At 43.5% G+C, this 27312-nt stretch overlaps 2 protein-coding genes across 2 annotated transcripts in view; both read left to right on the top strand.

Annotated features, from left to right (window-relative positions):
* LAP3 (leucine aminopeptidase 3) overlaps positions 1–15582 on the top strand; it is a 29668-nt gene extending 14086 nt beyond the window's left edge. The window contains exons 8-13 of the mRNA XM_042936827.1: positions 1028–1152; positions 2588–2676; positions 3770–3872; positions 11016–11095; positions 14222–14331; positions 15025–15582. Coding sequence (XP_042792761.1) covers positions 1028–1152; positions 2588–2676; positions 3770–3872; positions 11016–11095; positions 14222–14331; positions 15025–15214 — 697 coding nt within the window. The 3' untranslated portion in view covers positions 15215–15582. The remainder of the gene's footprint in view (positions 1–1027; positions 1153–2587; positions 2677–3769; positions 3873–11015; positions 11096–14221; positions 14332–15024) is intronic.
* A 3154-nt stretch (positions 15583–18736) lies between these two features.
* Positions 18737–26610, top strand: MED28 (mediator complex subunit 28). Its single transcript, XM_042936826.1, has 4 exons — positions 18737–18926; positions 23223–23289; positions 23962–24074; positions 25327–26610. Exons 1-4 carry the CDS (start codon positions 18777–18779, stop codon positions 25522–25524), a joined length of 528 nt encoding a protein of 175 aa, XP_042792760.1. The 5' UTR covers positions 18737–18776; the 3' UTR covers positions 25525–26610.
* Positions 26611–27312: the final 702 nt, after the last annotated feature.

Genomic DNA, 27312 nt, shown 5'->3' with positions numbered 1-27312 from the left:
TTACTTTGAACTGTAGTCCCATGAATGGAAGGTTGAGAAGGATGTGGCCAGTAGACAGAATGACCTCATGTACCAGTGTGTTTCCTTTGCCCCCATGGGGTTCTCCCTGGACTTCTTGGACCAACAGTGTATTTCTTTTCTTATTCTGAGCCAGTGGATCGTCTTTAATTCTAGGTGTAATTGACAGCCATCTAATTATCCAGAGCTTCTGAGATGAGTGAGAATTAGGACCTACTCTCTAAGGAAAGCAGACCTCAGTGCAGGGAATAGACTCTGGAACCGCCAGGTCAGGTCAGCAGCACATCTCAGAACTCACAGTGTGAGCCCCAGCTCCAGGCCCAGCCTGCAAAGCCTGTGGCTTCCGGACTCTTGCAGACTGGAAGCAGAAAAGTCACTAGGTAGTCAGAGAAGCCTGTTTGGGGCAGTAGTTTAGGTTTCTTGCCAACTGAAACCCATCTCGGCTCTCGGGTTTGAGCACTGTCTTTAAGGCTTCTGGGGAGCATCTTCCTCATGCCTCTGCCTGATTCAGGTTGTATTTTGCCATCAGCAGGATGGAGTGCACCTTAGGGGTGTCAGAAGGAATTGTCCTTGTGTCCTTCTGTGGCTTGCGAGGGATCCTCCCAGTCTTCTGAGCTTGTTGGCTTTTCTTAACAGTTTGTGACCCTCAGGTTCAATAAGTTGACTGACTCACAAAATTTGCTGAAAAGACACGTGTATGTGGGTGTCAGGAGCTAATGAGCTAATACAGAGATGGGTTTGAACAGCACCGATTACATGACTTAGTAATGGCTCCACTGACACTGCTGTGTTTCATTCAACAAGAAATAAAATGAGCCAGGACACCCATTTATGTTTTTATAAAGACTGTGATACCATCTTTTAAAATGTTAAGTCATTCAGGTTCTCAATTTAGAAACTTGAATTTTCTTTGCCAGGTAGATGATGCCTCAGCTTATATATTCTTTCTTAAAGGGACATGAGCCCTCTCTTTCGCCACTGATACGGCTGCTGTCCTTTCCCCCCACAGTGGCGGCATTTCCATCAAGGCCTCTGCAAATATGGACCTCATGAGGGCTGACATGGGAGGAGCTGCCACCATCTGCTCAGCCATCGTCTCTGCTGCCAAGCTGAACCTACCCATTAACATCGTAGGTGAGGGGACAAGGGGCGTGTCCTGGAGAGTTCTGGAATCCAGTCAAATGGCAGAATGAGCAGCAAACATAGTTTCCTCTAACCTGAAAAAAATCAGGAAATGTGTTTGTTTGTTTTTTTAAGATTTAATTAATAAACTAATTTAGAGAGCAAGCGAGGGAGGGGCAGAGAGACAGGGAGAGAGAATCCCAAGCAGGCTTCGTGCTCACCATGGAGCTCAAGGAGGGGCTCAGTCTCACGACCATGACATCATGACCTGAGCCAGTATCCACAGTCGGCTGCTTAACTGACTGAGCTTAACCAACAGCTGCCCCAAGAAATGGTTTTTAAATAGCTTTTCCTCGAGCAGAAGCTGGTAGCTAAGTGTCTTCTTGTCTGGACTGGTGGAGTTAAATGTGGGCCGTAACTAGAATTGAGTTTTTGTACTTCTGCAGACGGTGGTTAGCAGTCAGGGGCACCCAATGTGGGGCTTGTGACTTAACTCCAGTGAAAACTGCTCAGCAGTCTGGGTGGAAGAACACCTCCAGCTCATTCAGGGGTGGCCTCATCGGGCTTGTGGCCGATTACAAGGCATGAAATACAGAAAATGCCTGGGACACAAGAAGTGTTCCGTCCACAGCCACCCTTTGTGTCATTCAGGATGACAGACGCTGCTGGGGGCTCGCTGTGTCGCAGGAGTGTGGGGATGGCGGGGGAGGACTTAGGTTAACTGACTGCCCGGTGTCCCATCCGTGGTTTATACCAAGGGAAGGTGAACTTGGAAGTCAGGTCTGTTTCACAGGTGCCTCCCCCGTCCTGCCAATATCCTCGTCCTATTTTGCTGAACTTTTGAAAGTAAGTTGCAGACATATGCCAGGTCACCCCTGAATGCTTCAGCGTGTGTCTGTCTCCTAAGAACAAGGACACCCTGTGCAACAACAATACCATTATTTCCAGGAATTTGATACACAGTCCCCTAATTCAGACTTCCCAGTTGTCCACAAAAATGATTATTTTCTGCACACAGGCACACACAAGTTTTTATTTTTGAAATCTGAGAGCCGGTTAAGGATCACACATTGCATGTGGTTGCCATGTCTCCAATTTTTTTCTATTTTGGAATCTTTTCCTCCCCTTTTATTTTATTCTTTCATGACATTGGCAGTTTTGAAGGGTCCAGGCTTGTCTTGTGATGGTCCACAATTTGGATTTATTTGGTTGTGTCTTCAGGATAGAATCAGATTAGACTCCTTGATAAGAACGCTACATGAGTGTGCACTTCCTGTTGCTGGTGCACATGATGTCATTTGGGTCACTGGTGATGCTAAAGTTGATCACTTGTTTAAGGTGATGTCTCTGGCATACTTCTGATGGCCCACCAGTGGCCTCGGTCCTCAGGGGGGGTGAGTTTGGACCCGGCACATTCCATGTTCATTCATATATGCTTTTCCAATAGGTTTGGCCCCTCTCTGTGAAAACATGCCCAGCGGTAAGGCCAACAAGCCTGGGGATGTCGTTAAAGCCAGGAACGGGAAGACCATACAGGTGTGTGAGTGGAAAACAGCCCTCCCCATTCGGGTGTTCCTAAAGGAATCCCCAGTGGCCACATAAACACACTTGAAGGGAAGCAGAGCGTGAGCTCCATTTAGAGGAGGGCGGTGTCTTTATTTAAGTGGCCTTCCATGCAGTTAGAAGTATTTTATGGGGAATTTTAAGAACATTTTCCCTGTCTTACTGTTCCTCCTATGTGCTATACACACAAGTTACAAGTCTGCAGCAGGCCCTGTAGAGCACAGCAAAGCAGGAAAGCGAGAGCTGTCTTTACCTGTGCCATGATTAGCTTTTTCTGTTTTGGTGTTCAGGCGGGGCACACCGACCTGAATCATGGACTCTGCGCTCCTGGTGATGTGGCAGCAGGTTCTCTGCTGGGGCACCTGCATGCATGCACGCACTGCCCATAATGCCTGGGCCTCTGTGTAAAAGTAGGCAATATAATATATATAAAGTTGCTTAAGTTGCAAAGAGTTCTGTCTGGAGATCCAGGCTGCCCTTTCACTGTAACTTTCTTAAACTCTTTAGCCTCTTTGTTTTCAGAAATCTTGAAATCTTCCTTTATCCTGTGAGAAACTTGTTGGTAAAATGGACCAGACATTTTCTATTTATTCTTGCTTTCAAAGCCATGAATGAGCGTTTGGTCATCAGCTCTGGTACAGGGCTTATTAAAGCATGTTTGCTCTTCAGATTAAATCCGTTCCTATTCTTTTTTTTTTTTTTAATGTTTATTTTTGAGAGAGAGAGAGAGAGAGAGAGACAGAGTGCCAGCAGGGGAGGGGCAGAAAGAGAGGGAGACACAATCCGAAGCAGAATCCAGGCCCTGAGCTGTCAGCACAGAGCCCAATGCGGGGCTCAAACTCACGAGCTGTGAGATCGTGACCTGAGCTGAAGTCGGCCACTTAACCGATTGAGCCACCCAGGTGCCCCTAAATCCGTTCCTATTCTAATTGAAGTATGTTTTGATACCGAGTAACAGATGTCACACTGGCTTTTCTTACATTTAAGTTGAACAGTGTTGTATCCAGTTTTGATACTCATTGTTTGTGTTATCTTACCCTTTTTTTTTTGACCCTTCTCTTTGCAGATCGATAACACGGATGCAGAGGGGAGGCTCATACTGGCTGATGCACTTTGTTATGCGCACACCTTTAACCCAAAGGTCATCATCAATGCTGCCACCCTAACAGGTCAAACAGCCTGCTTTTCCTACCTTTGTTTGAGGAAAGCTGTATTTGTTGGCATAGGGCGCACACGTTAACTCAGGGCGTGATTTTGCTGAACGTGGGCTCGCTCCACTTGCATTCAGACATCTTTCACCAGAGGAATCGTTCTGCAGCTTAAACTGGTTTGGACGTTGGATTTGTGGTTTTAAAACATCTCAGGCTATATCTCTTAAAAAAAAGAAATAACAAGTGGGTTGTATCAGCCCACCCAGAGTGACATCTAAAAATGACACGAGATGTTTGTGGTGTTATTGCTATTTGATACAGACCCGAAAAGGTTAGTGATAAATCCCCAAATCGGTAGCTGTTTGGGTTAATCATAACGTACCGATGCCAGCTGAGTTTTCTGAACTTCCTGTACTTGACGTTACAAAGAAACAAAAACCTCGGAGGGTGGGTAGGGAGGTTCTCATTTAACAGGTGGTGTGGTGCGAAGCATAAGCTCCAAGGCTGGCTTTGGGCGTCTCCCGCTTAATGGTCGTTCAGCCTTGGGCAAGTCACCTGACCCCCTGGAGCATCAGTACCTGGGACAAAGTGCATTTGCCTGGCAGATTGGGAGATAGGGAGTTTTTAGAAAGCCTAATACAGTGCCCACACGGGGCGGGCATTGGATGAAGGAAGGCTGGGCCACCACTGTTGGGTAGAGTAACAAATTCATTCCCAAAGGGGTGACAGCAGACACTGCCTTGCTGCACAAAGCGAATGTTAGGAGTCTTTCATCCAGCAGTTCTCTTGCCGAGATTTGTTGTTTCTGCCTCTGTGAAGGTTAAAATTCAGACCATTTTTTCTCTTTTGGTTTTTATTCTTCTGATCATGTGAGCCTTTACTTTAGCAGAAATCAGTTCATGTTTTCCCTTTTATGTGACTGTAACAATACTGCATAGATTTATTTGCTGGGAGGCCTTTTTTTAAGCTAGCATTGTAGTATTTTTGTGGTCTTTTGTCTTTCTGTTTGATTTAGCAAACACGTGAGCTGAAGGGTGGAGGTGCTGAGGCTGGTGTTTGGGGGGTGGCAGTGAGGTGGGTGGTATAGTGCACCTTTCCTGTAAATGAGGAAGCACAGTCCCCCCCCCCTTTTTTTTTTTTTGTCTAGTCTGAGGGTGAGAAAATTGGTCTCAGGTAACTAAGAGCAAGCTGATGGGTGAGTCTTTACACTGCCCAGATGTTGGCCCAACGGAAGCTCCCCACACAGTGACTGGCCCCTTCTGAGTTCCAGTAGCTGTGATCAAAGGGGGCGGTAAGAAACACTTTCCAACCCCAGGTTCATGGTGGGAGGAGGTACATAGTCTTCAGAGATAAAGGACCTACTTTTGAAACTTGTCCTGCATCTTAACAGCATGTGACTTTGAACAAGGCCTCAGTTGTCTCATCTGTAAAAAGGGTATAATAGCACCCCATTAACAGGAGGGGTTTCTGTGCAGATGAGGTGAGATGATCTAGGTTGATGTTACTGTCCTGCCAGACACTGAACCAGTGTTACTGTCCTTGAAAAGGCAGGCCCGTATCAGACCGTAGGAATGATGGCGTGTTTAGGAGATGACCATTCAGTCATGCTACCTGTTTTCATTTCATTTCATTTCATTTTTCTAGTGCAACTTTCTGATTTGGGATGGAGTAAGAGGGGTGACATCCTTGGAGCTTTGATGTTTCTGTGAGACTATGACAGTTCTGGTAACTTGATCAGTTAGTACCTCAATAAACGGCTCCAAATGGGCCTTGGAAAAGAAAACAGAAAGTATGCCTCTGCTATTGGTAATTCTGAAATTGGTGATGGTACCAGTTCTGTAATTATGTAGAAAATAGATCATTTTCGGGGCGCCTGGGTGGCTCAGTCGGTTAAGCATACGACTTCGGCTCAGGTCATGATCTCATGGTTTGAGTTCAGGCCCTGTGTAGGGCTCTGTGCTGACAGCTGGGAGCCTGGAGCCTGCTTCAGATTCCGTGTCTCCCTCTCTCTCTGCCCCTCCCCCGCTTGCACTCTGTCTGTCTCTCTCAAAAATAAATGAACATTAAAAAATTTTTTTAAAAATTAAAAAAAAAGAAAATCATTTTCTAAAGTAGGTAATGAAGTCAGCTTCAGAGCCTTGATCTCAGTTGGATCATATTAAATATCTATGTGTATCACTTCCTATTCCTTTAGTAGAAGATATCACATTCTTATTTGAGGGCTGGGCGTCTTGTTTGAGAACTGCTGCTTGAGCTGGGATCTGAAAGCAGAGGCACCACTGGGTGGAGGAGGGAAGGAAGAGCATCCCAGCAGAGGGCACCCTTCACTTAAGGGCTTATGGGGGCAATGGTGAATGGGACTGAGGAGAGCACAGTGCAGCTGGGGCAGGCACACAAGGCCGACATTCTAGGAGGTGCCAGACCCCGGCTCCACCTTGGCATGTTACTGGGTATTGTCCTGAGCCAAGTGCAGCAGGAAACTCTGGGACAATGAGATCAAGTTTGCTCCGTGAAACTGGCGCCATCAGGGCTCATGCTGGCCGTGTGCAGAATGCACTGGAGAAGGGCACGAGGTGACTGGCAGGCCAGCTAGGCGGTGAGCAGTGTGTACTTGCTGACTCTTGTGGATGTGTGAGTGCGTGTGTTAGGATGAATGTTGTAGTATCTGCAAGTGGCCTCAAAATAATCTGTTGAGCAGGAGGGGGGTGGGCGGGTGGGGGGTATAGATGAAACAAGCTTGCCCATGAGTTGGTTACTGTTGATGCTGGTTAATGGGTGTCTGTGCATGTATGGTACTATTCTCTTTGTGTATATTTGGACATTTCTATGAGTTTTTTGTTTTTTGTTTTAAAGACCATTATTATTGTAGTCCAGGTGGTGGATAACAGTGGTAACAGTGGTGGAAGAGAGCAGCAGATAGGTTTGAGAGAGAATTGGGAGGTAGAGAGTAACAAAACCTGAAGGAACAAATGACCCAAACAGACCTGAGTTACCAAATGTCGTGCAGAATTATGGGTTTTTGCATATGGGTCACCAGTTTTTGTTTTAAATTGTCAACTGTTCAAAATTCCTTATTATTAACCAATTATTAATGTAGTTTACTTGTGATGTTTTGGGCAAAAGGTACAATCCATGCACTCATGGCACAGAGTAATCGGATACCAAAGTACTGCTCTCTTTCCTGAAGAGTCAGCTTATTCATGGCATGGGTGTGGTGATGGGTTGATCAAGATTAACAAAATGAAATGATTCCTCTAAGCTTTATTTCTTTTTTATTATTTTTTATTTCTAAATTTACATCTAAGTTAGCATATAGTGCAACAATGATTTTAGGAGTAGATTCCTTAATGCCCCTTACCCATTTACCCATCTCCCCTCCCACAACCCCTCCAGTAACCCTCTGTTCTCCATATTTATGTCTCTTATGTTTTGTCCCCTTCCCTGTTTTTATATTATTTTTGTTTCCCTTCCCTTATGTTCATCTGTTTTATATCTTAAATTTCTCATATGAGTGAAGTCATATGACATTTGTCTTTCTCTAATTTCACTTAGCATAATACTCTCCAGTTCCATCCACGTAGTTGCAAATGGCAAGATTTCATTCCTTTTGATTGCCGAATAATACTCCATTGTACATATATACCACATCTTCTTTATCCGTTCATCCACCGATGGACATTTGGGCTCTTTCCATACTTTGGCTATTGTTGATAGCGCTGCTATAAACATGGGGGTGCATGTGCCCCTTTGAAACAGCACACCTGTATCCCTCAGATAAATACCTAGTAGTGCAATTGCTGGGTTGTAGGGTAGTTCTATTTTTAATTTTTTGAAGAACCTCCATAATGTTTTCCAGAGTGGTTGCACCAGTTTGCATTCCCACCAACAAGGGAAAAGAGATCCTCTTTCTCCGCATCCTCGCCATCACCTGTTGTTGCCTGAGTTGTTAATGTTAGCCATTCTGACTGGAGTAAGGTGGTATCTCATTGTGGTTTTGATTTGTGTTTCTCTGATGATGAGTGAAGTTGAGCATTTTTCATGTGTCGGTTGGCCAACTGAATGTCTTCTTTGCAGAAGTGTCTATTCATGTCTTTTGCCCATTTCTTCACTGGATTATTTGTTTTTTGGGTGTTGAATTCAAAAAGTTCCTTATAGGTTTTGGATACCAAGCCTTTATCTGATATGTCATTTGCAAATATCTTCTCCCATTCTGTCGGTTGCCTTTTAGTTTTGCTGATTGTTTCCTTTGCTGTGCAGAAGCTTTTTATTTTGATGAGGTCCCAGTAGTTCCTTTTTGCTTTTGCTTCCCTTGCCTCCAGAGACATGTTGAGTAAGAAGTTGCTGCGGCGGAGATCAAAGAGGTTTTTGCCTGCTTTCTCCTTTGGATTTTGATGGCTTCCTGTCCTATGTTTATGTCTTTCATCCATTGTGAGTTTATTTTTGTGTATGGTGTAAGAAAGTGGTCCAGGTTCATTTCTCTGCATGTTGCTGTCCAGTTTTCCCAGCACTATTTGCTGAAGAAACTGTCTGTATTCCATTGGATATTCTTTCCTGCTTTGTCAAAGATTAGTTGGCCATATGTTTGTGGGTCCATTTCTGGGTTCTCTATTCTGTTCCGTTGATCTGAGTGTGTGTTTTTGTGCCAGTACCATACTGTCTTGATGATTACAGCTTTGTAATACTTCTTAAAGTCCAGGATTGTGATGCCTCCAGCTTCAGTTTTCTTTTTCAGGATTGCTTTGGCTATTTGGGTTTTTTTCTGGTTCCATACAAATTTTAGGATTGTTTTGTCTAGCTCTGTGAAGAATGCTGCTGTTATTTGGTAGGAATTGCTAAGCTTTATTTAAGTCAGAGAAGTGTGCAAATACCACAAACATGGAAGTGTAGGGAATCACTCATTGGGGTGTCATACGGCCACTAATCCCAACTGCAAAGAAATGGAAGAATGTGGGAAGTTTTGTTTATTGTCAAAAAGTTGACAAAACAGTGTATATAATTCTGTCTTCAAGTTTCAGTTTTTCGTGGGGGAGATGCTAACAACCGCTCCATGAAAAGCCACCACGCAAAGCTACAGTTAAGGATTAAGGAGCACCCTGGACATGCCTTGTGTTATAGGTAGCAGGTGCCACCTTGTGAAAATTATAGAATTTCCCTCATCTTCTGTGGTGTCTCCTCTGACGTTCCAGGAGTATCCTAGTACCGAATGGTACTAGGGTTGGCTTTTCCCTTCGCATAAATACTGAGCTCCTGTGTCCCAGGCAGAGTGCTAGGCCCTACGTGAATACTTAGGAATTAATGTGATCCCTGCTCCAGAGCTTGCAGCAGGACCAGGCAGGCAACAAACAAAATTGCCTGGCGCCAATACTGGAACCAGAGAAGGCGCCGCTAAGCTGTAGCATCTACTTGTGGTTGGCGTTCAGGAACATGTACCCACAAAGACCTGGAAATATGGATTTTTAACTTGATTTAAAAAATATATTAATGTAGGGCACCTGGGTGGTTCAGTCAGTTGGGCGTCCGACTTCAGCTCAGGTTATGATCTCACCATCTGTGAGTCCCAGCCCCGCATTGGGCTCTGTGCTGACAGCTCAGAGTGTCTCCCTCTCTCTCTGGCCCTCTTCTTTCTCTCTCTCAAAAAAACACAAAAAACAAAAAAACCCATATATATACATATACATATATATATACACACATATATACATATATGTATATGTATATATGTGTGTATATATATATGTATATGTATATATGTATATATGTGTATACATTTATATATATATAAATGTAAGGGGCGTCTGGGTGGCTCAGTCAGTTAAGTGTCTGACTTTGGCTCAGGTCATGATCTCACGGTTCAATGGGTTTGAGCCCTGCGTCGGGCTCTGTGCTGATAGCTCAGAGCCTGGAGTCCTCCTTCAGATTCTGTGTCTCCCTCTCTCTCTGCTCCTCCCCTGCTCACGCTCTGTCTCTCTCAAAAATGAATAAACCTTAAAAAAATAATAATAATAAATAAATAAATATATATATATATATATATATATATACATATATATATATTAATGTAAAAAGAAAAGTCTTCCAAGGTGATGCAAATTTGTTGGAGAAGGAAATGAAGATGAAACAAATTAAGTATGGTAAAATAAGAACACTTTTTTTTAAAAGGCAGAGTCTTACAGCAGATGTGATTAGAAATACTGAGGAATTAGAGATGTTTAAGTGCTCCATAAAAGGTAAATTATGATACCTGTACCCAGTGGACTTTTAAAGTCATTAAAACTACTTTCTAATTTTTGTTTATAAAAGAGGAATAAATGTTTAAATTTTTTTTAAGTTTGTTTGAGAGTACAAGCCAGGGAGGAACAGAGAGAGGGAGACAGAGATAGAGAGACAGAGACAGTCCCAAGCAGGCTCTACACTATCAGCACAGAGCCTGATGCAGGGCTTGAACTCAGGAACCATGAGATCATGACCTGAGCGAAAATCAAGAGTCAGATGCTTAACCAACTGAGCCACCCAGGCACCCCAAGAGGAATAAATGCTTAAAGCATAAGAGGAAAAACACATATTTGGACATGAACAGTATGGTCTTATGTTTTGGGTTTTTTTTTTTTTAAGTTTAGAAAAAATCTGGAAGGAAATATTTATTTATTTTTTAAATTTTTTTTTTTAACGTTTATTTATTTTTGAGACAGAGAGAGGCAGAGCATGAACAGGGGAGGAGCAGAGAGAGAGGGAGACACAGAATCTGAAACAGGCTCCAGCCTCTGAGCTGAGCTGTCAGCACAGAGCCCGACGCAGGGCTTGAACTCACGGACCGTGAGACCATGACCTGAGCCGAAGTCGGACGCTTAACCAACCAAGCCACCCAGGCGCCCCTGGAAGGAAATATTTAAAATATATAATGGTTATGCTGAGGATGAGATTATTGGTGATATTTGGTATTGTTTCCTTTTTTACGTTTTCTCTAATCACTGAAGCTGACTTCCAGTTGAGGAACTAGGAAGATCTTAAGTATATACAGTAAGGATTTTCTAAGGTTACCTATTTTTGAAAATGAAGCATACATTAAAATCATATTAAAGACTGAACTTTTGGTTTGAGCAGCAGAGAAACACATCGTGCCTGAAGACGCTGAACATTGACCTGAGGGCTTATGTCTTGCAGGTGCCATGGACATAGCTCTGGGGTCCGGTGCCACTGGGGTCTTTACCAATTCGTCCTGGCTGTGGAACAGACTATTTGAGGTAGGAATAATATGTAGAGACTGAAATTACAGAGATGATTAAATTATTATGATTAAACCGAAGTTATTCTTTCTTCAACCCCTATGTGACCTAGTGATTTTTTTGTCGCAGGTTTGCCTTTGAATTGAAAATACAATACACTTTATTCAGTGTGCTTTGCGTTCTCTGTAAACATTCCAAAATTATAATTATGATACCACATTTCTCTTCTCCTTTTGTGGCCTCAGACTGATGTGAAAGTGACTCAAATACCACGGCCACTGTGTAGAATCCCTGAGGTAGGAAAGGTTTTGAGGACAGCTTTGTAAAGGAAGGGATAGTCTTCAGTGAATGCGTGTTGTGAGTCGACAGGGCTTGTCCTGGCTATTTGTGGGCGGCGTGAAGTATGTCTACTGACCGCTGTGCTCTGTGCCTCCTCCACACCCCTTCGTAGCCATCCTGCCTCTTCCAGACAGCAGTGTCTGTCACCCCTCCCCCCCGCTCCCCCACTGCCGGTGGCTTTCCCCAGTCAGCACCACTCAGCCTCACTAGCCTGGCTGGGGGCAGCACTCCACCCCGGCCTTTTGGTGACACCCTACTCTTAGCTTCTGTGACAATTTCTTCGGGTTCCCTTCTTCACTGACTTCTATTTCAGCCTCCTTTGCCAGTTTTTTCCTTTGCCCCTTTGATGGGCGTTCAGCCCTAGGCTACATGCTCTTCCCAGTCTTCACGGGGAAGCCCAGCGGCTTCAGCGGGCACCTCTCTGCTGCTTGCTCCCGTCTCTCTCCTGAGCTCCAGACCCGGTGTATCTGCTGGGTAGAGAGACAGCTCCATCTGACCCCTCCTCTTTCAACAAGTAATGAATGGGAGCTTCCTGCGTGCCACTGGGGGACAAATACAAAATGTCTCTGAATACATTCTTGATATTTAAGAATTTGCCCTCCCCGCCCAGCACTTGGAACATTCAGCTCAGTTGTCTCCTGCCAGGCTGGGCAGGTGGGGGGGACTCTCCTCTAGCCTGCCATGCACCCCATGTCCCTCTTTATCAAGCACCCACAATGCTGCTGTTTTGATTTGTTTTTAATTATTTTTTTAACGTTTATTTATTTTTGAGAGAGAGACACACACAGCACGAGCAGGGGAGGGGCAGAGAGAGAGGGAGACACAGAATCCAAAGCAGGCTCCAGGCCCTGAGCTGTCAGCACAGAGCCCGATGCGGGGCCCAAACTCATGAACCGTGAGATCATGACCTGAGCCAAAGTCGGATCCTTAACCAACTGAGTCATCCAGGCGCCCCTTGACTTTTTAAAATTTAAGCTTCTTTTTATTTTTTTTTTCCATTTTTTTATTTTTTAATATATGAAATTTACTGTCAAATTGGTTTCCATACAACACCCAGTGCTCATCCCAAAAGGTGCCCTCCTCAATACCCATCACCCACCCTGCCCTCCCTCCCACCCCCCATCAACCCTCAGTTTGTTCTCAGTTTTTAACAGTCTCTTATGCTTTGGCTCTCTCCCACTCTAACCTCTTTTTTTTTTTTTTTTTTTTTCTTCCCCTCCCCATGGGTTTCTGTTACGTTTCTCAGGATCCACATAAGAGTGAAACCATATGGTATCTGTCTTTCTCTGTATGGCTTATTTCACTTAGCATCACACTCTCCAGTTCCATCCACGTTGCTACAAAAGGCCATATTTCATTTTTTCTCATTGCCACGTAGTATTCCATTGTGTATATAAACCACAATTTCTTTATCCATTCATCAGTTGGTGGACATTTAGGCTCTTTCCATAATTTGGCTATTGTTGAGAGTGCTGCTATAAACATTGGGGTACAAGTGCCCCTATGCATCAGTACTCCTGTATCCCTTGGATAAATTCCTAGCAGTGCTATTGCTGGGTCATAGGGTAGGTCTATTTTTAATTTTCTGAGGAACCTCCACACTGCTTTCCAGAGCGGCTGCACCAATTTGCATTCCCACCAACAGTGCAAGAGGGTTCCTGTTTCTCCACATCCTCTCCAGCATCTATAGTCTCCTGATTTGTTCATTTTGGCCACTCTGACTGGCGTGAGGTGATATCTGAGTGTGGTTTTGATTTGTATTTCCCTGATAAGGAATGACGTTGAACATCTTTTCATGTGCCTGTTGGCCATCCGGATGTCTTCTTTAGAGAAGTGTCTATTCATGTTTTCTGCCCATTTCTTCACTGGGTTATTTGTTTTTCGGGTGTGGAGTTTGATGAGCTCTTTATAGATTTTGGATACTAGCCCTTTGTCCGATATGTCATTTGCAAATATCTTTTCCCATTCCGTTGGTTGCCTTTTAGTTTTGTTGGTTGTTTCCTTTGCTGTGCAGAATAAGCTTCTTTTTAAAAAAAATCAAAGTTATATGTGTATAAACATTTAAATCCCAGTCAGCAATCTACAACAGTCTACAGTCTGTTTTCCCAGAGGCAGACACTTTCAACCCTAGGGCTGATTCATCTATTTACTCATGTCTCAAAATAACAGCTTCTGTTGCCGCTTCCTGACTTTCCACTTTTGGGTCTTACTTCTGACCACAGTGTATTAAAACCGTCTGTGTATCTGTTTCTCCTACTAGCCTTTGAGCCCTCTGATGGCTCAGACACTAAATTTCTTTATATCCCCAACACCTGGCGGTGCTCTGTAGCGATTCAGTAAATGGTGAATGTGAACGAGTGTGGTTTTGATTATGTGAATGAATAAGCTCAATAAGCTCACCTTGTCTTAGGCTCTGGTCTTCAGTGGTGCAGTTTCAGACATGTCTTTCCCCAGCACACTGAGGTGATGAGCATCACGAAGACTGTTTCCCCCTAATCAGTCCCACAAAGCCTGGATGTACTGCTGGATACCAGATTATTGTAAATTGAAATCCATATTTGATGGTTTTAGCAGATATCCTACAAATTTGTGGGACATTTTACAACATTCCTGGTTTCTTTTATAATTCTTAAGTAAATCATTGAATTAACTGAAATGATTCTGGACCTGGTTGTATAGTTTCCTGTTTTAGAGTAATAGGTCAGAGAGAACAGTTCTTTCTTTCCTGCACTGAATACATCAGTGCCATGAATTTAACCAGAACCTACTTCATGCAGTCTTCTATTGTACCTATTTCTTCTCTAGGCCAGCATTGAAACAGGGGACCGTGTCTGGAGGATGCCTCTCTTTGAGCATTATACAAGACAAGTTGTAGACTGCCAACTTGCTGATGTCAATAACATTGGAAAATACAGGTATGTAAAATGAGCTATAAAAGTACGCCTTTATAATCATTGGTTACCAAAATGATCACTTTAATTTTGTGCCCTTTCACAGAAAAATGTAGCCAATTTTCTTTTGATGCAGTGTTCATAAGCACTAATTCCTAATGTCTTTAATTTTCAAGGTGTTTTCCAACTGGTTCTCAAAATTTTGTATGTTTTCAAATCTAAAAGTTATTTTTTTAAGTTTATTTATTTATTTGGAGAGAGACAGCGTGAGCAAGGGGAGAGGGGAGAGAGAGACACACACAGAGAGAGAATCCCAAACAGGCTCTGCAGTGCCAGCACAGAGCCTGAAGCAGGGCTCAAACCCACAAAACCATGAGATCATGACCTGAGCTGAAACCAAGAGTTGGATGCTTAACCAACTGAGCAACCCAGGCACCCCTAAAAGTTATTTTAAATAAATGGTAAGGGAAAATGATGAAAAATAAGTGAATTCATTACCATGGGGAAGAGGAATCTGGAATTTATTCTTTACCTTAAAGCTGTGTCTGAGAATAAATATTCTGAAAGTGGTTTCTGGGTTAAGTTCTTAGTAGATCTCATAAGCTTGACTTTTGCTGTCTGCTCATAGGAGCTACTTAGCACGAATGGAGGATCTTAATGAAATGGTCAGTGCACATTTACATGGCATTAAACAATGGTTTTTGTCTTTCTCTTCAGGTCTGCAGGAGCATGTACGGCTGCAGCATTCCTGAAAGAATTTGTGACTCATCCTAAGTGGGCACATTTAGATATAGCAGGTGTGATGACCAACAAAGATGAGGTTCCATATCTGCGGAAGGGCATGACCGGGAGACCCACAAGGACCCTGATAGAGTTCTTGCTTCATTTCAGTCAAGATAGTGCTTAGTTCAGATCCTCTAAAATTTTTCAGTTCTCTTAAATGAGCAGTTGAGCCTCAAAATATTTTTGAATGAATGGATGAAAATCTTAAAAGAAACAAGGGATGGTATTTAAAAATGTAGAACAAAAGAAAATTTGATTATCTTGATTTTTTTCCGTTTTATGTAGAGATTTATAAAGGTAAAGCTAATAATCTTGCTTGGCAATGACTTTTAAGATATTCTATAAATGATTACATGTTGAAAAACTACCTGATTTTCAGAGTAGATGTTTTTAAGTGAGGAGCAAAATGTATTTTAGATTTGTGATGCTAGGAACAAACTAAAGGTTCCTATGTACTTGTCAGAAAAAATAAATCCAACTTTTTATGCTCGCTGGTGTGGCTCTGGTATTCTGTATTACTGTCAACTCAGTGACAATTACAACTTGTCTCTTCTGGCTGTGTTATGTGAACTAAGTAAGTTGGGGCATGGTGATACAGTATTTTCTCCAATGTTAATGATCACTTTAGAGCACTCAGTGATGAGCTTATCAGTTGGTGAGGTAGGTACTATTATCCCCAGATTACAGATGAGGAAAATGAGGCACCAGAGGGAGGGTTAATAACGTGCCAACAATGTCACCAAGCTAGTAAGTGGGAAAGCAGAGATTAAACACTAGGGGGCCTCTCTCCAGAGCTGGCATTGTTAATTGTTTATTACACTGTAGTGCTTTCTGTCAATACGGTGGCTTGAATAGATGTGGAATATATTTAAGTGAAGAAACCAGACCAAGAGGGGCACCTGGGTGGCTCAGTCGGTTGAACGTTTGACTTCAGCTCAGGTCATGATCTCATGGTTCGTGGGTTCGTGCCCCGCATTGGGCTCTGTTCTGACAGCGTAGCGCCTGGAGCCCGCTTCAGGTTCCGTGTCTCCCTCTCTCTCTGCCCCTCCTCCACTCACACTGTGTGTCTCTCTCTCTCAAAAATAAACATTAAAAAAAAACCCACCACCAATAAAAGGAATGTTCATGGGTAGAGTATTGCTTATCACCTGGGACTACAACCAATCAACAAAATTCTACTTGTGCCGATTTAGGATAGAACAAACCTCTCCTCTTTTTGACTTTTTGTATCTAGGTGAACAAGTTACCCATGAATTGGATCTATCTATACCTTTTTTCTTAAGACTGAACATTTGACAGAAATCATGTTTATTGGAGTTGTTTTTAATATTTAAGAAATGTGACATGTAAGAGGATGTTATGTGTCTTAAGTGGTTTATAGAGAGGGAATGGGTATGGGAATGCACATTTGTGTTGTTAGCATTAAAATCATGCAGGAATAGTGAGTAAACACAGGTGCCCCTGATTATCCATGTCCAGAAGGTACGTTGTCAGGAAAGATGGAAAAAGGTGGAACCACCACCTTGTGAAGGGAAACTAGAAGCATTTCGGTTTCTTCTAAGGTGACTCAGAAGGTGAAGCAGGGATTTGATAGAAAGCTTTCTATCGAAGGCATTTTATAAAGAGAGGAACGACAACTCTCATGTTTATTAGAGCGTGGGATCCAAAAAGCATGACTTAGCCCTGGATTCATGTGCTTATCTAGTCTGGCTGAGATGAAATTTAGCTGTCATTGCACATGCATCTGGCTGCCAGGTATTTCACAAACCCTTCGCTCGTCTCAGAACCACGCTCTGAGGCAGGTGGTATTACCCATGTCTATCAGGGAGGTCTAGGCATGGCTGCGCTGCACGCCAAAACAGTAGTGGTTTAGAATGTGATAGTGTTACGTGGTAGCTGAAGTAGAGAACCCCCGAACTGAAGCGGCCCCATCCATGGCGGCTGGATATCCAGACTGGGAAATGCGAATCACCCCCCCAGCCTCAAGTATCTCTCACGGTCCCAGGTGGCTGTTGGGGTTGGAGACCACATGAGGATGGGAAGCGTTAAAGTCTTTTACTTTTGCAAAAAAGTGAAGTGATTCCCACTGTTCCGATGGGTTTTTTTTTATAAAAGTTATATATATTAAAACATTGATGGTAACATTAACTGGTTTATTTTTAAATAAATATTTTAAATTCTCAGTTTTAATAGATATTTTACCTATTCTAAGTTTTAATTGAATACTGACAACCCATACAAACAAAAATGTTTGTCGTACTCAGCAATATTGTAGAGGCATAAAGGGGTCTTAAGACCCAAAAAGAGTTTGGGAACTGCTGGAGTCCACTAGTTCCATGATGGTGTTATATTTTTGTTCAGTCAACAAACATGCCAGGCAGTTTTGGGTGTTGAGAGTACAGGTACACAAGACAGGCAGGCCCTGATCTCATGGAGCTTGCATTCCTGTTGGTGCACATGTGTCTGGTGACTTTTGCTAATGAAGGACAATAAACAAGGTCATTTCAGGTGATGCTTAAATGTTGTAAAGAAAATTAAGCAGGGTGAAGTGGCTGGGCGTGTGGGGCTAATTTTGATGGACACTGGGAAGATGACTTTTGATCTGAGACCTGATTCGCAAAGGGGAGCCTCTGCTTTTTCTGGTTACTTGTGCCCTGCCTCCCTCGCTCCAGCCCTACTGGCCTTTCTGTGGTTCCTTAAATATGCCAGGCAGTTTCTTTCATCAGGCACCCCTGCCCCCGTCTAGAAAGATTTTTCTACGTAAATTTTTACTTCCGTCACTCTAGTGCAGAATCTCTGAGAGGACCTCTCCAGCCACCCATCTCAAATCCATCACTATGCATATTCTTACCGGGTTTCATTTTTTTAAAACACTTATCTCTACATGATATTACTATATATGTGTCTCTCTCTCCCACAAAAACAGTAGTGAACTCCACGAGAACAGAGACTTGGGGTGACTGTTAAAATCCCAGAGTAAACAGAGTCTAGGACCAAGAATAAATGTGCTGGAAAACTGTGAAATTAAATATAATGGGACAAACACTTAGCTTCTGAAAAGATAAATAAGTGTTAAAAAGCAAGTTACTGAAAGACATTAGCATAGTGGCTTTAATTAACTATACATATCTAAGGTGAACAATGCCAGGCACACAGGGAGCCTGAACAATGTTAATGTTTTTGTTACCGGTCTCTCCGCACAGAAAATGTAGGCGTAACTTTGCCAGTTTGTTCCCGCCCTGCCCACACTGACTAGATTAGTCATAGGTACACAGTAAACGCTCGGTAACTGTGGAATAAAGGGGCGCCTCCCTCCTTCTTACCAACGGGTAACCTGAGCCCGTAGAGAGAAGCTTTGGCCAAAGTCCTTCCAAATCTTAAGGGCAAAGGCGGGATTTGCACAGGAGTATCCTGACTCCTGGAGAAGGGCTCGCTCCATCGTAGTCACTGAATTCTCCACTCCCACAACTGCGTCAAATCCGGTCAAAGCTTTCAGTTAAGGTCACTAAAAGTCTGGCTGCCTACTGGCCGCGAAGAAAAGGGAGATGCCACCAAACCTAAGCTTTCCCTGGAGCTCGACGGAAGCCCGCGGCGGCCTGCGGTGTCACGTGACCGTGCGTGCCCCGTGACCCGCGGGCGCCAGCTCCTGCGCAGGCGCAGTGGGCCTCCTGCCCGCCCTTTCAGAAATGGCGGCGCCGCTGGGAGGTATGTTCTCCGGACAGCCGCCTGGACATCCCGGAGACTCCAGGGGCCAGGCTTCGCTTCTTCAGGCAGCGCCAGGCCCTCCGAGAACTTCTAACAGTACGTTGGTGGACGAGTTGGAGTCCTCTTTTGAGGTAAGATGAGACTGCGGCGTCCGTTCCCAGCCTCCTTTCTTACCTGAAACCTAAGCTGCACCTGGGCAGTTTGCCCCTTTCAGTGATGCTCGCGACAGTCTTCCAGATCGGGGAAGAGGCTCAGAGAACGTAAGTTACTTGCTTTAATCTCCACTTTGAGTGGTGGCCGGAAGTGTGCGCAGGTCTGCTGGCGGAGACCTAGACTTTGTTTCTGGAAGCACGTGGACTTCAAGTTTGCCCACCCCCAGCCTTGGACCCTTCTAGGTTCCCAGTCGGTTCCCGTTTTACTCTTTCTTGGCCCCATCCCTGAGCGCTCTTCCCCGCATCCCTGCGTGTAGGGTACTGGTGGATCTATGAAGGGTAACGACACACTGCTACGTCCTGTTCCTTTCCGCTGGGCTGCACCCTTCAACGGCCCTGAAGTAATGGACTCTTGGAGATGAAATGGACTTACGTAAAAGTTGCTGTGTGGAAGTTGGTACTAGGAGAGGGGGGAGGGGGAGAAGGAAAGCTGGGGGTTAGGGAGCGAGGGAGGCAGGGATGACCCAAACCGAGTTCTGCTCTAGAAGTTGGAAAATGGGGAGTGGTAGTAGACAAAGGAGAGGTAAAAATAAGTTAGTGCTTAAAAATAAGATGGTTTCCAGTGGTCCCTAAAGTGAAAGATGACCCATTATTGTGCGGAAATCAAAGAACTTATAAGTGCAGGCCCCTTTTCCACATTTTAAATCCTAGTCGTGTGAGTTTTATACTATGTGTAATAGCAGAGTAGAACATGAATATGGTTTGTAAATGACTGTGTTACTGGGGCTGCATGGGCAAAAATGTTTTTACTGGGGAGCGTACATTGAAAAGTTTGGAGATAACGAACTGATTTGAAGGATATCCAAATCTATCTGGGAGGAGAATGAGATGCTTTTGCGGTGGTACCAAGCCAGAAAGGAAGGGGTTTGGTAAGCTTTAGAGCAGCATTTAGCGTTGAGGTGAGGTGGCTGTCAGTCATGAGAGCTTGTTGAAAGACTGGCCCTGTAGATGTCTTGGCCAGAGCCAACCACCAGTGTCCTAATGCTGTCACTCTTGAGTTAAAGCCAAAAGGTTACTGTGGTCTTCCCAGCTCTGCATGTTCAGCTTTCTGCTGCATAAGACTCCTTCTGCATGTGCTGTTTGTTTTCCCTTTGGGTTTCCAGCTGCCTTCTCCCAAGTCCCGCGTCACTTCCCCAATGGATCTGTCCTTCATTCTCCCATCAGTGCTAATACAATGGCAGCAGGTAGCAATAGCTTTGATGGATATTTGTCAAACAGTGAAGGAGCCTGTTGTGGCCCTGTCTTTGGTGCTTAGAATACAGAGAAAACAGTCCTTGCCATCAAGGAACTCAAGACAGCCGCCGGGTGGAAGAAACAGATGAGTGGCAGGCAGTTGCTGTGTTGGGGGATCAGTGCTCTGGTAGAAGAAAACCCGGGGTACTCTGAGAGCACACATGGGTGTGGCTGCCAAAGGCACTTCCCAGGGAATGTGAAACCCAAAAGGGCGTTCAGACAAAGCCAGGTGACAGGGAGTGAGTGGTGCGACCTGGGCTGGCTCTCTGCTGCTGCATGATCACCCATCTGGTCTTCTCAGGACTTTGCTCAAAGGCCACATTTTCATTTCCTTTTCATTTCACTGTGGTCTGTGTGGGCCTCTGTTTTGTAACCTGCAGTGGTTCATGGCACCTGCTTGCCCACTTTTCGTTTCTATTTGGGGGCTCTCCCTTTAGGTCTCTAGTTTTCTCATTCTAGTTGCTCAGTAAATGCTCTTCAATGTAATGAGTTTGTTGAGATCATGCATTCTTGTGGGAGGAAGTCTTGGAGACCATCCTCTCCTTTTATGAATGGAGAAACTGAGGCTCAGAGGAGAAATTACTTGCCCAAAGCCAACCCCTTGGCTTGTGCAAATGAGGACTATTACTTGGGCCTCCCTACTGTCCATCCTACGCATACTTCTAAAGTTTTTTTTTTTTTTTATTTGTTTTGAAAGAGAAAGAGAGCATGCATGCACATGGGGGAGGGGCAGTGAAAGAAGGAGAGAGAATCCTAAGCAGGCTCTGTGCTGTCAGTGCAGAGCTTGATGCAGGGCTCAAACCCGCAAACCCTGAGATCATGACCTGAGCTGAAACCAAGAGTTGGACAGACACTCAACTGGCTGAGCCACCCAGGTGCCTCCCTACGCATACTTCTAAGAAGCATATTCTTTTTTTTTTTTTAATTATTTTTTAATTTTTTTTAATGTTTATTTTTGAGAGAGAGACAGACACACAGTGTGAGAGGAGGAGGGGCAGAGAGAGAGGGAGACACGGAATCCAAAGGAGACTTCTAGGCTCTGAGCTGTCAGCACAGAGCCAGACGCAGGGCTCAAACCCATGAACTCTGAGACCATGACCTGAGCTGAAGTCGGACACTCAACCGACTGAGCCACCCAGGTGCCCCAAGCATATTCTTTTTATAGACTACCACACATTTCTCCATACAACTGCTCACCTGTCTGTGAAGACCTGTATGTATAATTTTTAAATTTTTTTTAATGTTTGTTTATTTTTGAGAGCGTGAGAGCAGGGGAGAGAGAGAGGGACAGAGGATCTGAAGCAGGCTCCATGCTGACAGTAGAGACCCCATGTCAGGCTCAAACTCACGAACCATGAGATCGTGACCTGAGCCCAAGTCTGATGTTTAACCAACTGAGCCATCCAGGGGCCCCTGATTTCTTCTTCCCTTTTTTTTTTTTAAAGAGGGAAGAGGGAGCGAAAATTCCTGAGATGCCTGGTGGCCCTGCTGGTTGTGAGGGAGCAGCTCCATCATTGTTGATTGGTTTGCCTGGTTGGCCTCCTGGGTGGGATGTTTTCCAGTACCCACAGGTTTCACAGACCAGATGTGCCCTAGGCATATCCCATATCCAACAGGCATCATCTTTCCATGTAATACACAGAATGGGCAATTTGTTTTTCGGATTTCTTGAGGTGTTACAGGGATTTCCCAGGAGGAGTCCTGTGATTTTTCTCTATAAATCAAATAGGGGAAACTTCTGGCAGCAGAATTTGTTGCTTCCCGAAGGGCCCTCACATGTGGGTGATGGCCTAAATTTGGGCCCAGATATGCCTGCCTCACACCAGTGTACTTTGCTCACTGCTGGTGGGGCTGTGCTTTCCTGAGGTTTCCTTCTTTCCTTCTTTCCTTCCTTCCTTCTTTCCTTCCCTCCTTCCTTCCTTCCTTTTTTCCTTCCTTCCTTCCTTCCTTCCTTCCTTCCTTCCTTCCTTCCTTCTTTCCGTTTATGTATTTTGAGAAAGAAGGCACGAGCGGGGGGAGGGAGAGAGAGAGAGGGAGACAGAATCTCAAACAGGCTCTCTGCTGCTGGCACAGAGCTGCCCACGGGGCTCCATCTCTAAAACTGCGAGATCATGACATATGCAGAAATCAGGAGTCAGACGCTTAACTGACTGAGCCACCCAGACGCCCTGAGGCTTCCTTTCTGACCACTGCTCCCCACCAGCTCTCCCATTCTGTTTCTGATCCCACTGCCCTGTGATAGACCTCTTTATGCATTTCCTGACGGTTTCCTGTGCACAGAAGTGCTTGGCTGAATCATGTATTCCTCTAGATCAGTGCCCCTTGAGAGAAATTCTCTCGGACTTGTTTACCCATGTGATAGCAAGCTCTTAGGTTGTCCCGTCTGTCATTAACGTGTATTTAGTGAGCACCCACTTAGTGCCGAGCAGTATTCCTGCTCTAGGAGTATGAGAACAAGATATGCAAAATTCCCACCTGCTGGCAGGGGACAACTGATAATGGACTAGAAGAATGGAATGATGTCCGTTAACTGTGAAAAACAATAAAGCTGGCCATGAGGATAGAGCCAGCCATTTCAAAAGAGTAGAGAGAGATGGCCTCTCTGAGGAGGTAATGATTTATCTGAGCCCTAATAGGGTGATGGTACAATTCATGTAAGCATCAGAGGGAGGGGCTTTAAGTGGAGTTGGACCAGGGGCCCAGGCTCTGGTATGGAATGGGATCCTGGTGAAAGGGGCGAGTGGCAGGAGAGAGGCAAGGTCGCGATGCTTGCAAGTACCAGCTGCCTCATTTGGAGGCTCTCCCTCCATGTGTCTCATGGACTTAGTTTACCAAGTTATTTCATTAGCAGGATATCTTGTCAGCTAATGTGTAAACCCAGACTGTGTCAACTCATTGAATAACTTCAAGAGAAGTTGTTACTCTGAAGTAGTATTTTTGACATGTGAATGACATTTTTTCTTATATGTTTGAATCACACAGGCTTGCTTTGCTTCTCTTGTGAGTCAGGACTATGTCAATGGCACAGATCAGGAGGAAATTAGAACTGGTAAGAATTCACTCTTTGTAGACCACGTTCTTGCCTTCAGCAAGATTCCTGATTGCTTATTTTACACTTTACAGTTTTGTTTGTATCCTTAGAGAACTTTTCCAGGGAATGAGATTTATGCAGTCATTTCTATATACTGCTGGTTCTTTGTTCGGTTTATCAACTGACATGTCACACTCATAATGAGCTAGTTATAATGTGCTGTCCATATTGTATAGGACAGTAATAACCAACAATGCGTGCTGTGTTTTTAAAAAAATAAGTTTTGATTATTTTTTGAAGGTGTTACAGAGAAAAGTCTCTTGTGTTTCCCTGACTTTGCCCAAGTTCTGTCCCAAGAAGCAACCACTGTTTCTGATTGTTTTGTACTATATTTTACATGTTACATTTTAACTGGAAGTCGTGATTCTAATTGCTGGATGTCAGGATTGTCTTTCCTCAGAAGAACTTTTGTGTTGTGCTGAGGTCTCATTGACCTTATATAAACGCAAATTATCTGCTATTTAATGTTGGTTAACACATGGGGGTTGGGAGTCAGTATTTCTGTTGTCAGAATTAAAATTCCAGATTACATCTTTGGGAAGGTGCTGTTTTGATATTTTTGACTGTTCATTTATGAGGACGATATATGTGTCTAGTGTTTTTCTTAATATTTTGGTCTTTTTTTATAAGGTGTTGATCAGTGTATCCAGAAATTTCTGGATATTGCAAGACAGACAGAATGTTTTTTCCTACAAAAAAGATTGCAGTTATCTGTCCAGAAACCAGAGCAAGTTATCAAAGAGGTATGAACTCAACTTTCTCTTCAACTTTCAGGAAGAGCACATATGGTCAGGATTCCATCTGTGCTTTAAATGAGATACACCCTTTTCCCATGAGTTATAGTAGGCTTTACAGATTGAATACACATGTTGCTAGATGTCAGTGTTCACTACAAGTTGGGCAAGTAGTGGAGCCAGGGGTGGAGGTGGAAGGCTGGGCTTCAAACAGAGTTTCGTTTGCTGGACGACTTCTCTTAAAGAAAAGGTTCTGCTGCTTGAAAAAGGTTGAAAAGTCATTAATATAGATGATAAGTTCATTTTGGACAGAAACTGTGATTTGTGTGTATCCCCGGCTGCCTTACACACAGGAAGGGCTCAAGTTTTGTTCAAGGAATCAAAACTTAAATGTTCTGTCCCAGGTTCCTTGAGACTCAGGGTTTCATTTATCTCAGTTGTTTGAAACTGGGGCATTTGGAAATGTGTTGGAGTTGCCATGATGACTGGGAAGCTTCATTGGCATTTAGTGTGTTGGGCCAAAGCCTGCCCCATGCAGTGTGGAAGAGAGAATTGTCTTGCCCAAGAGACCAGTCATGCCCCTGATGAGAAACACTAAATTGACATGATTGTTTTTTGGTACTGTTTGAAGTAACTACTCCCACAAGCTGCTGAATTAAATGAAAACCTTCTTTTTATTAATTGATATCAGCTGATGAGAATGTGAATGATAAGATGATACTCTTATAATTTATTATGTCAGAGCATTTCCTGATTTGAGTACTTGACTAAGAACATAGGTGTGTTCAATGCCAGGCCTTCATAAAGAATTACAATGCTGGTATTCATTTAAAAAGCTCTTGAAGATGAGATTTTAACACTTCAGCCCAAACTGATAGAGTAGTGGTGTGGACTCTTTTAAACGGTTGTTAACATATGTTTCAGATTCTCAGCAGTGACCTTTGGACAGAAATACTGGGTGCCTGGGGATCAGGTTGGGAAAGAGCCTGATTTTCTTTGCCTGCCCTTTGGTACTTTGGAATACTGGAACATCTGTATTACTTATTAAAAGAAAATGAAAAGTAAAAGCTCCCAGCGTTACGCAGCATCTTCCATTAGAGGAGTTGCTGTGTATTATTCGGATAGAGGAGCCAAGCAGAGTGTTGGATGTACAAAGGTTGAATTGATTCTCTTTTGAGTTTACTTCTTAGTGCTCTTACCTAATCAGGAACTATTTTCATTTTTCATGAGTTTGCCCTGACTTAATCGTCTTTGTTTGTAGGATGTCTCAGAACTAAGGAATGAATTGCAGCGGAAGGATGCTCTGGTCCAGAAGCACTTGACAAAACTGAGGCATTGGCAGCAGGTGCTGGAGGACATCAACGCGCAGCACAAAAAGCCAGCCGAAATCCCTCAGGGCTCCTTGGCCTACCTCGAGCAGGCGTCTGCTAACATCCCTGCACCCATGAAGCAAAGCTGAGTCAAAGCGGGCCTGAAGGGGATCTGGTGTGAGTCAGCCTGGGCACAGTTTTGACAAACATCACTTCTTGTGGACGTGACATTTTGGAAGAACTCTTTGCCAAAGAATGAGATGATTTTTGTTTGATGGTCTCACCTAAAACGTTCCCCTAGTTTGATAAACATCTTTTCTTGAGTACTTTATAAAATGGTTTTGGTAGATCAAGTAAATTTTTGTCTTTAGCAAAGTTTAGGCTGTTAATATGCCACTTACAGATTCCTTTTTATGTTTCTTTGTATTTTTTTTATGACTAAGTCTTTTTGTGTTTCCAATTTTAGATTAGCTTATGAAGAGAAAAGTTTGTATGATTTGATCTGAGAATCAGAGGATGAGGATTTTGGTTGTAGACCTTTTATAACAATTACCCCTCAATGGTAATATAGTAAAATAGGTAAATTTGCATATTTTAAGACTTTGAATTACCTCAAGAAGAGGAATCTAATGCAGCAATGTCCATAAGGCTTCCAGAGCTCTCAAAATGAGGGCATTTTGTAAATAGGTTGAAAGGACTATCATATCCTAAGTTAGTGTAGTATTAATACATAGGATCCTTAAGTTGATGTTGACTTTTATTTGGGGTAAGTTTATATTTTGTGTGGTGTTTTTTTCACTTTTGGGGTGGGGGTGTGTAGCAAGAGCAGTGATATGGTAAATTGTTAGGTTTCACTTTTGGGGTGGGGGTGTGTAGCAAGAGCAGTGATATGGTAAATTGTTAGTGATGCATCCATTTTAAGTAAGGGGGTAGACCTTGTGCTCAGCACAACAGTTGAGGTATACGCGCAGTATGAGAGGTTAAAGCTTGCTATGGTTGGTTATCTCTTTTCACTTTCAGTTTTGTTTGCTTGTGTTGTTTTTGTTTCTGTTTTTTTTTTTTTTGTAGCAGAATTTCTCATTAAGGAAGGATCTTGCTAATGAGTGACATTGATTCCAAGGGACTGGGGTCTTGGGATGGAGAATGGGCTGCAGGTGACTCTCAGCAACTCACCATCCTCGAAGATCATGGGATCTCAGCATTTGGGAAGACATTTTACCCTCTTGTTGGTTACATGGGGCAATGAGATTCTCTGTTGAGCTGCCGTTGAGAAATACAGACCGGCATTGTGTGTGGTGCTCCTTGGATGAGATTTTCCTTTCTCGTTGTTTACAATCTAATCAGATTACATCTCTTTACCCAAAACAGATGCTCTATTGTCTTCCGAACAGGCAATACTTCTGTGACTCAGTGTCCTGAAGTGTTTTATTTCCTTCAGCCTTGAAGGCCCTCCCTATATAACACTGATACCCATCCATTCATGGTTGTTTGGTCTGATGCCATCTGGTCCCTGAAGCCACTGCATGCTTTCTGCCTCACCCACCAAGACACAGGACTACCTCTCTCTCTACCAACCTTGCATGGTTCTCCTTGTGGAGGTTAGTGATTTGCATCTGTCTCAGTGCCTCTCATTAGAAGTAGGCATTGTTCCTCACTGAATGTACAGGGACCACTTATTATTTATTTTTTATGCGTAATACTTTTTACTCATTTTTGTTTGTGTGCCCATGTGTGGGGTACACAGCCTGAGGCTAACAAATCCCCTCAGTATAGATTAAACAGAGCTTTTAAAAAAAGGTTTTACTCACAATATATGACCTCAGGGTTGTTAACCTGGTCACTTCATGCCAATTCGAAGCTCTGATTGGCAGCTTTAGATTTCTTTTTTGTTTTTTTTAATTAAAAATTTTTTTTTTTTTTTAACGTTTAATTTTTTT

The sequence above is a fragment of the Panthera leo genome, chromosome B1 (assembly GCF_018350215.1).
Source record: "Panthera leo isolate Ple1 chromosome B1, P.leo_Ple1_pat1.1, whole genome shotgun sequence".
Classification (NCBI taxonomy): domain Eukaryota; kingdom Metazoa; phylum Chordata; class Mammalia; order Carnivora; family Felidae; genus Panthera; species Panthera leo.
This window is presented reverse-complemented; position numbering and strand designations above follow the sequence as displayed.